Source organism: Tachypleus tridentatus, chromosome 13 (genome assembly GCF_004210375.1).
Source record: "Tachypleus tridentatus isolate NWPU-2018 chromosome 13, ASM421037v1, whole genome shotgun sequence".
NCBI classification, from domain to species: domain Eukaryota; kingdom Metazoa; phylum Arthropoda; class Merostomata; order Xiphosura; family Limulidae; genus Tachypleus; species Tachypleus tridentatus.
Window position 1 is genome coordinate 18,040,190 of NC_134837.1, and position 11,060 is coordinate 18,051,249.

Sequence of the window (11,060 nt, forward strand, 5' to 3'; positions counted from 1 at the left end):
ATAAGTTGTTAAAATAATGCACTGTATGTTGTTCTGTTCATGTTTAGCTGCTGGGAAAATGAGCTGTTTGTTGTTTTGTCTAGGATAAGTTATCAAAGCAATGAACTGCGTGTTGTTTTGTCTAGGATAAGTTATCAAAGCAATGAACTGCGTGTTGTTTTGTCTAGGATAAGTTATCAAAGCAATGAACTGTGTGTTGTTCTGTCTAGGATAAGTTATCAAAGCAATGAACTGTGTGTTGTTCTGTATAGGATAAGTTGTTAAAGCAATGAACTGTGTGTTGTTTTGTATAGGATAAGTTGTTAAAGCAATGAACTCTGTGTTGTTCTGTCTAGGATAAGTTGTTAAAGCAATGAACTGTGTGTTGTTTTGTATAGGATAAGTTGTTAAAGCAATGAACTGTGTGTTGTTTTGTATAGGATAAGTTGTTAAAGCAATGAACTGTGTGTTGTTCTGTCTAGGATAAGTTGTTAAAGCAATGAACTGTGTGTTGTTTTGTATAGGATAAGTTGTTAAAGCAATGAACTGTGTGTTGTTTTGTATAGGATAAGTTGTTAAAGCAATGAACTGTGTGTTGTTTTGTATAGGATAAGTTGTTAAAGCAATGAACTGTGTGTTCTTTTGTATAGGATAAGTTGTTAAAGCAATGAACTGTGTGTTGTTTTGTATAGGATAAGTTGTTAAAGCAATGAACTGTGTGTTGTTCTGTCTAGGATAAGTTGTTAAAGCAATAAACTGTGTGTTGTTTTGTATAGGAAAAGTTGTTAAAGCAATGAACCGTGTGTTGTTCTGTCTAGGATAAGTTGTTAAAGCAATAAACTGTGTGTTGTTTTGTATAGGATAAGTTGTTAAAGCAATGAACTGTGTGTTGTTCTGTCTAGGATAAGTTGTTAAAGCAATGAACTGTGTGTTGTTTTGTATAGGAAAAGTTGTTAAAGCAATGAACTGTGTGTTGTTCTGTCTAGGATAAGTTGTTAAAGCAATGAACTGTGTGTTGTTTTGTATAGGAAAAGTTGTTAAAGCAATGAACTTTGTGTTGTTCTGTCTAGGATAAGTTGCTAAAACAATGAACTGTGTGTTGTACTCTCTACAGTTAGGTACTGAGGAAGCAGGTTGTGTGTTATTAAGACAGAATACGTACTGAAGTTCAATCCACAAAAAATAGATAAATTGCTATATAAAGGTATTTTTAACCGTTATTACATAGTAGTCAATTATTATAGGTTACGCACGTGCAATTGACCTAACTTCTGTCAAACACCTACACGTCATCTTGGTACATAAATAGAACTGAAAAAATATTACTCTGCCATTTAACATAGTTAGACGTTTCGTAACGCTCTTTCAAAATAAATCCTTAAACATAACTTTGATATTTATCTTTTCTAATAAGAATAATTAATCACCTGAACCATAACAAGATTTATTGAAAATCCCATTTCTTCCAGGTTTAAAATCGTACATCTATTTGGCCCTGCATGGCCAGGTGGTTAAGATACTGGACTCTTAATCTGGGGATCGAGAGTTCACATCCCCATTGTACCAATCATGCTCTTCGTTTCAACCTTGGTGGCGTTATAATGTTACAGTCAATCCCACTATTCGTTGATAAAAGAGTAGCCCAACAGTTGGCGGTGTGTGGTGATGACTAGCTGCCTTCCCTTTAGTCTTACACTACAAAATTAGGGACGGCTAGCGCAGATAGCTCTCGTGTATCTCTGCGCGAAATTCAAAACACAAACAAACACATCTATTTATAAAAGTAATGTTTGTTTATAGTTTACTGGCCACCATTAGAAACTATCTATCGCAATGGTTTAATGGAGAATTTGTTACAGATGTCACATAAAATACTGTGTGTTTCCGTTTGTCATAGGTTTTTAATCGTCATAAACACAGTCTTATGTTGTGAAAATTTGGTCTGGTTTGGTTGTAATTTCGCGCAAAGCTAAACTTGGGCTATCTGGGCTATGTTGTAAATAAATGCAATTCGTATATTCAGCAAGCATTAAAATTTCATCAGTAGTGAAATATTAATGCGTTTATTTGTTTAGTCTGATATTTATTTTATAATATTGAAAATAACTTATCATTAGACGTCGCTCTCAACTACTTTTTCAGAAAATACGGAAATGGTATTAACCGCTCAAAAAGCATGGTCTGTTTTTCACATTGTAGATAAAATTTCTTCTTTGGTTGATATAAGCCTAAACCTCCAAAATGACGCAATTTTGTATGTTAAAGAGAAAGATTCACTAATAAATTAGAGTACAATTTTGTAACACAGTTTTAGATTGTATGTATAGCAAACTAAAACTGTTACAATACAATAGAAAAGATATAGTGGTCATCAGAGTTACGTACAACCAATAAGGTATTCAAAGAAACTTGTACAGAAACACTTCTAAAAACAACTGCCAACTTTAACGCTCTCTATCGGTATATTACCGTTTTCGACACGGTGATATAATTTCTCTTCTTAAACTCGTACCACTTATGGTACTACCATGGGCGAGAAAATAAGTCGTCCCGAATGGCCAAGTCTCCACTTTGGAAATAAAACCTTATTTTGAAATATTTACATACATTATCTTGTTTTGAAATTAATTTTAGTGACAAAGACGTTTAAACGTAACTAAAGATACACTTAGCAATTATGCCTTGTCATGGTGTGATAGAAAGTGTTCCAGAATAATGATATTAGAATAAAAAGTGTTATACTATAAAAGACAATAAACTGTCATTAATAGCATAGTTAGCCTGTCCAGCGCATGTCTTGTTTCTCTTATTCTAACACTAGGTGATTTTAGGACGAAGCTAAATGAAGACGGTAAGTACTAATCTTGGTTTACTTTAGTTTGAAAATTACTTTAGAGTTAACTCTAACACTAACCAACAGCTAATTCACTGTAAACTTACTTTTGTTTTACACAATATAGGAGCTTTTTCATTTTAAATTCAGGCCCATCATGGTCAGGTGGTTAGGGCGCTCGGCTCGTAAGCTGAGGATCGCGGACTTGAATATACCGTTTCACCAAACATGCTCTCCTTTTTTCCCTGAGGTGCGTTATAATGTGATGGTTAATCCCACCTTTCGTTGATAAAAGCATAGCCAAGGAATTGTCTTACATTGCTAAATTAAAAGTGGCTAGCGCAAACAGCTCTCGTGCAGATTTGCACGATATTCGAAAAACAAATAAACAAACCATTCTAAATTCACTTTAATTGAATACCAGTCAAGAACTAATTCACTCTAAAAACTCACTTTGGTGTAACCTAAAAAAAAAGAGGTAACTAGTTTATTCTACACTTACTTTAGTTTCACACAAGACAAGAACTGATTTACTCTAAACTTACGTTAATTTAACACAAAAGAGCTAATTTATTCTACGCTCACTTTAGTTTAACACTGAACTAGAAATGATCCACTATCAATCTTCTTTAGTTTAACACCTCCCAAGATTTAGTTCACTCTAAACATAATTTAGCTTCATTTATGACGACAAGAAACCAAGTAGGTTAAAATTTCCATATGACATAAAAATATAAATTGTATAACTGAAGCACTTTCAAAGGATGGACCTGTCTTTAGCTGAAGCAAACTGGAGATATTGAGCTTGATACTAGGCGAGTCCTAATTCACACACACATATGAAGCACTTTCAAAGGATGGACCTGTCTTTATCTGAAGCAAACTGGGGATATTGGGCTTAATACTAGGCGAGTCCTAATTCACACACACATATGAAGCACTTTCAAAGGATGGACATGTCTTTATCTGAAGCAAACTGGGGATATTGGGCTTAATACTAGGCGAGTCCTAATTCACACACGCATATGAAGCAGTTTCAAAGGATGGACCTGTCTTTATCTGAAGCAAACTGGGGATATTGAGCTTAATACTAGGCGAGTCCTAATTCACACACACATATTTTACTTCGATAATGGATAAGAGCTATTACCTTAACACAATCTACAATTTTGTTTTTAAACTGAGATATAGTAAATACTTTGATGACATGCTGTCCTCTGCTAATTAGAAACAAGTGTTCAACTTTGAAAGGAACACATAAAGGCACCACCAACAAATAACTAACTTATAAGACTACATCCTAGCTGACTGGAAAGTAATTTATTGAAATCCACCAAACACACTTATATTTATTTCAATCGTAGAGAAGGAATCGCCCTTCAAATACGAAAGTAGCATCTTCTACTGATTTACGTTGTGTGTAGTCTTGTTTATTTCATTGTTCTCTAAATCTTCCCAAACCTTAGAGCCCCCAGTACTAAACTTGGCGTACAGGCTCGGGGTAGTCTGGAAGTGTTCTTGTTCTTCCTTCCTTTATGAGAGAGAGGGAGGGGGGGGAAGTCCAACGAGCCTGAAAGGTCACCCAGGCATATCGAGGGTCTAAAATAGGGTTTTCAGGATTTCTAAACCTGAATCTAAGATTGCATTTCGGGATTTAGAGGGCGTCGTTTTAAAGTTACGTTTATTTTTCCATTCATAAGCTAGAACAAATACGCCTTACAATATATTAACAAATTCCGCCATCAACACAAATTAGACAACGAAAACAAGCAAAGTCCTCCATAATTACTTCCACAAGCTCAAAAGTAGCTGATCAAGCAGAGACCTGTGCTTCATTCATCAGATATACTTTTGCACAAGAAAGTATAACGACAACAACAGCGAAGGAAACCACAACACAAGTGCAGCACAGAAAACACAAAAGTCACAATGACAACAATCAAAACTTAAACACACAAAATCTACTGATCACAGCAATCAAAAATAAATTCACGAATTTTGTTAGCGAGCTCACTAATATCAGTCAAAACCCAGATTGTCTCACTATATTATGTAAAGTACTTACGAAATACATCATCCGGTATTTAACACTGTCTTTGAGGAAACATTTACCAACATAATACATAGCTTTAAATACGAGAACGAGGCCATGTAATATTAGAAAACTTAAATTGCAGGTATTTGAATAGTTTTGTATTTAAAAAGTATATTTTATGTGTAAATACATTTTAGAAGAACATCTGTATCTGTGTGCGTACGAAGGAACAATTTGTAAATATAAGATTTTATGCACAACGAAACTAAGATAAATCAGATGGTAAAAATACATGGAAATTCATCGACGGACATGGTCTTATAAAAAGAGTTCGAATGAACAACGAATCACAGACTAGCAACACCAAACTTGGTACACGTGCTCACGTGTCAGTGGAGGATGCCATAACCAGGTTTTATTTCGTGTAAGAACTATTCCTGGGTTAACTAAAGATGACATTTCGACAACTGTGAAGCTAAAACGATACATTGGAACGTTTGAACCGTAGATAGGTCATTGAACCTCGTAGCAGATGACAGGAATATTATATTAACTATTATAAAATCTGCTAACTTTATGGGTGACTGTTACATTTGGTTGAAAAGACTGCAATGCTGTACCACATCGACAACTCAGTGATACAATGTTTTACACATAATTTCTTTATTATCTAATTAATAGGTTTACAAAGACCGGTAACGACTCAAAGATCTTCTTTAGAACAGTCTAATTGATAAAAAAATAATTTTTTCTAATTACCACCCAAGCAAGTATGACAAGAAGGTTTTATTTAATCTAAAAAAAATCATAAACCAAATAATTTAGTTGTTCCACTATTTCTAAATCTGAAGGTCGTGGGTTCGAATCCCCGTCGCACCAAAAATGCTCGCCCTTTCAGCCATGGGGGCGTTATAATGTGAGGATCAATCCCATTATTCGTTGGTAAAAGAGTAGCCCAAGAGTTGGCGGTAGGTGGTGATGACCAGCTGCTTTCCCTTTAGTCTTACACTGCTAAATTATAAACGGCTAGCGCAGATATCCCTCGTGTAGTTTTGCGCGAAATTTACAAACAAAGAAACCATTATTTCTAACACTAATACGTTGCTGGAAAGATATCTGCTTATGTTGGTTACCACATAATATTGTTTTCCCCACTCTTCCTTCATATATCAGACACTAATCATTTCCTCAAAATCATCCATAGTAGTTGAGTTACCTGTCTGACGTCTGGGAACATAAAAGTTGAATGTATAGCTTGAACTAACAAATTAAATCTAGAAGTTCTGTTCACATAAGTTATTTTACACCTACTTTATTTTATTAGAGAAGTGGTGTCCCAATTACTTTGTAACTTGTGCTGATCTTTCACTACAATCTCAGCGTTCGTTTATATTATGAATATTTGCGATAGACCACATTATAAATTCTTCTTTCTTTCTCGACCAAAATAAAGTTGTTCTTTTCTGTTTTTTTTTTTTTTTTTTGGTGACCATACTATTGAACACCCAACTTCAAACCAACCATGTGAAAAACAAAGGGTTTCCAGATGCAGTCTTACCACTTTAAGGGGCTGATCTTGTGCCTTGGGATCCATTTTTTTTGACAAAAATGTGTTTGACATTTATAATGAAAAATTCAAAATATCTTAGGAATAAAAGTTGGTCCAGCACTTTGAAATCATTGGTTAAACAAATAGCTTTTTGGTGTGATCGTGGCTCAGGGTGGGTAAATCTGGCTTACCACAAGTCTGTGCCGTACTCCTGAGTCATTATACCAAGTTTGGTTAAGATTGATACAAACACTACGAAGTAGTTTACGGACAAACAAACTTTTTTTTTTTTTTACTTTTATATGTATAAATTAATAATAATGGCCCCCTTCATCATAATAATCTTCTCTATACTGGAAAAGTTTCGTCACTGTACATTACCTTTTATTTTAATGAAAGTTTAAAATCACTTAAATCTGTCTTAAACATTTTTATTCGCCGTGAATCTAATAAAGTAGTTTATTTATCCACAGTTCGTCCAACCCTAAATAATTTCGAATTTAATAGTGAACACTACAATCAAGTTAATGACAATGCTAAGGACAATAAACTTTGCAGTCATCTTTATATAAGGATGGGATTGAAAAATCAAATGCTAGAGAAAGGTTTCACCAACTGAAACTTTGGAAACTAAGTAATGATGACATTGTTTTTATTTGGACTGCTGACACCAAATACCTCAAAAATGTGTTCATGTGCAAACGATTCCATCAATTAATAGAATTTACATTTTTATGAAACAAATACATTTTCTTGAAGTCACTGTATTCTCAGATGTTGTATGTCTACACACTAAGTAACTTGTACATAAAGCACACAGTCAGATCATAGTATTTTCAATACTGAAACTGTCATCCGGTCACATCGAAAGAAGCATTACTTATAGTCAAGACCTTTGCATAAAGGACATTTCTGCTAACAGTAACGAGTGAAAAACACACTGTGACGCTAAAATATCCAGGAAAAAACTGGATATAAAGTTTGTGAAATAGAAAACTAACGGAAAAAATTGGATATAAAGTTTGTGAAATAGAAAACTAACGGAAAAAATTGGATATAAAGTTTGTGAAATAGAAAACTAACGGAAAAAACTGGATATAAAGTTTGTGAAATAGAAAACTAACGGAAAACAATTCTCAAAATTCCACGTGTTGTTTGCTCAAGAACTTAACAGTTTTTATTATTGTTACATATATTAAAATTCTTCACGAATGTTAAAAAAAAGTGTCCGTCTCCTACAGATCAGTGAATGTCTGAACCAACTCATTCTTGGAATTTCTGTTGTTTCTTCCAAAATTTACAAAAGCCTTAAACATATAGTTGTTTACAAAACTAATTGCACAATATTACTGTACCACTCATAATAAAGTTCGAAATCGGACTTGCAAGTTTATAAAAGTCGCCAATAATTTATCTGACCAACAAACTACACCATGATAGAAACAATCAAAACATTACACGTTTTATAAGGTGAAAAAACCTTTAAACAACATAATGCTAGATAAACCCAGACTACACTCAAAGAATGGTTCATTTAGCAAAACTTTTCTATCGAGATTTAAGAAAAAAACAACAAAAAGAGCTAATGTTGCCAACACTTTAAGTCCATCAGTGATATGGCTTTCATCGTTATTGAAATAGTATTCAAATCACAAGTCCACAGAAAAACAGAAGACTGATTGCTACTTCTAAACGCCCCCATTCTAAATGAAATAACTTATTGCATGAAATCTACGTCACTAGTTTTAAAACTAGGCAATAGTTACTTCGCTTTAAACATACGTTAGGTTGTAGCATTGGCCTTTCAATAGATTGTATTCCCTGTATTGAGTAACAAATTAAATTTGAATTACTTTTTACACATAACTTGTGAAAAATAGCGTCACGTGTCATGATAAATGGTATTTTTAGATATGTTACAAAAAATGTGTTTCTTTAAAAACATTAAGTTTTTTTAAGAGCATTTACTGTTCATAAATATAAAGAATCCTTATGGTAAGTAGAATTTATTTTTTCTTTCAGCTCTTTGTGATATCTTTCTTTCTGGCTGTGGTTACCGTCAGAGGAGGTTACCAAAGTGAATTTGTTTACGGTTATCCCAGCTACGGATACAGAGACTACTATCCTGGTAACAAATATGTCGCCTATGGCTTTAGCTATCCTATCATAGGATACGGCTATGGTCTTGACTATGGTGGATATGATCACGGCTACGGCGGATATAGCAGTTCTGGTTATGGACATGACTTTGGTTATGTCAGAGATGGTGCTGGTAATGCTGGATATGGTTTTGGCTTTGATAAATATGGATATCGACGTGGTCTTGGCTACGGTAGCTATGGTCTTGGTTATGGTGATTATGGATATAGAAGTGGCCTTGGTTATGGCAACTATGGTCTTGGTTACAGTGGATACGGTAGTTATGGATATGGACAAGGTCGTGGTTATGGTGGATATGGTCTCGGCTATGTTAGATATAACAATTATGGTTATGGACGTGGTCTTAGTTATGACAGATATGGTCTTGGTTATGATAGTCATAGCCAAGGATATGGCAATTATGGATATGGACGTGGTATTGGTTATGGCGGATATGGTCTTGCATATAGAACGTACGGCCTTGGCTACGGCAGCTACAATCTAGGCTATGGTGGATATCGTCTTGGCTATGGTGGATATAAGAACTATGGACTTGGACTTGTTTATGGCAGATATGGTCTTGGTTATGATAGTCATAGCCTCGGATATGGCAATTATGGATATGGACGTGATATTGGTTATGGCGGATATGGTCTTGGATATAGAACGTACGGCCTTGGCTATGATGGATATGGACACGACCTTAGTCTTGGCTACGGCAGCTACAATCTAGGCTATGGTGGATATGGTCTCGGCTATGGTGGATATAATAACTATGGATATGGACTTGGTCTTGGTTATGATAGTCGTAGCCTCGGATATGGCAATTATAGATATGGACGTGGTATTGGCTATGGCGGATATAGTCTTGGATATAGAAAGTGTAGCCTTGGCTATGATGGATATGGACACGACCTTAGTCTTGGCTACGGTAGTTACAATCTAGGCTATGGTGGCTATAATAATTATGGATATGGACTTGGCCTTGGTTATGGCAGATACGGCATTAGTTATGATAGTCACAGCCTTGGATATGGACGTGGTATTGGTTATGACGGATATGGTCTTGGATATAGAAAATATAGTCTTGGCTATGGCATCTATGATCTTGGTTACGGTAGATATGGTCTCGGCTATGGTGGATATAAACATGGTCTTGGCTATAATGGATATGGTTTCCGCCATTGTGCACATGATCTCGGATATGGTGACTATGGCGTTGGTTATGATGGATATAGGAATTATGGATACGGGCATGGCCTTGGCTTTGGCAACTTTGGTCTTGGATATGGGCTTGGCTATGATGGGTATAATTACCCAAGATACGGGTATCAAAGCATTTATAAATAGCTATTAAACAAAATAATTTTATAAAATATAATATTCCACAAAGTTTTTCTCTATGTTTACAAACAAGCATGGATATATATTATTTTAAGGTTTTATTGCAAGTTACGAGTTCCAGAAACTTCTTTCATACAATATATTTACCGAGTAAAAACTTAATTTTGCCTGGAAAGCTGAAGAATTAAAATTTACGTGATGAAAATTAACATTTTTTCCAGAATAATTAATTTATGTAATTTAATTTTATATTTATACTTTGAACAGATTCAGACGTCTAACAAAAGAACGTTAAATTCGAATTCTTGTCAGCAGCTATTATGTCGATTGCATTGTCATTCTATACAAAACGAATATGTTACACCAGATGTAACCAGTATTTAGAATGTATGTTCTACTCATATAGAAAATGGTATGTTAGGTTTAGTTTGGCACTAAGTAAAGAATAAAAGTAAACGCTGTATATATGAGAGATATTGACTAATGTTATTCAACACAGTTTAGTTTATATATTCCCTGCCAGGTGTCGGAAGTAAACAAATCCTGGTTCATTACTTTATATTTATATTATGTGCAAGTTTGGTGTTTATTATTTTTATAGAAGTTTTTATTTAAAAACTTGGTATTTGCATAATTATTTTGTAAGTACAGAATAATATCCTTCATGTTTTGTGTGTTTAAGATGTATTTTCCTATTAAAACGAAATAAAAAATAAATATTTATATCAGTATATTAGTGAGCCTATTTTTTTCTGTTTTTTTCTTACAAAAACCAAACAACCCGTTGTTAAATATTGTCCAAACAAGGAAACCGCCTTCCAGACGAAATCTGACACGAACGTACAATAACGTGACCATACAGTTCTATAAAGTATGTGCCCTGAAACAACATTCGCCAAGTTCTCTGCTTTCTACGTTGTATTCTATTTGTTTTTGAAGAATTTTGATGCAAAGGTATACAAGAAGTATTTGCGTACAGCCATCCCTAAATTAGGAAAGCAACTAATCAACAACGCCTACAGCTAACCCTTGGGTTACTCTTATCTGACAGAATGGTATTATTTGACTGCCACTTTTCAGAAGTGCATATATATAGAGAGGTCAGCAGATGTAAACCAATAATCCATTAATTTTCACGATTGGCAAATCAACCAATAAGCCACACCTATCGTTGCCGTATT

General features: G+C 34.4%; 1 protein-coding gene across 1 annotated transcript; it reads left to right on the plus strand.

Moving 5' to 3' along the window:
- The first annotated feature begins 2,749 nt into the window (after nt 1-2,749).
- LOC143239366 (uncharacterized) lies at nt 2,750-10,566 on the plus strand. Its single transcript, XM_076480364.1, has 2 exons — nt 2,750-2,830; nt 8,419-10,566. Exons 1-2 carry the CDS (start codon nt 2,822-2,824, stop codon nt 9,883-9,885), a joined length of 1,476 nt encoding a protein of 491 aa, XP_076336479.1. The 5' UTR covers nt 2,750-2,821; the 3' UTR covers nt 9,886-10,566.
- Nucleotides 10,567-11,060: the final 494 nt, after the last annotated feature.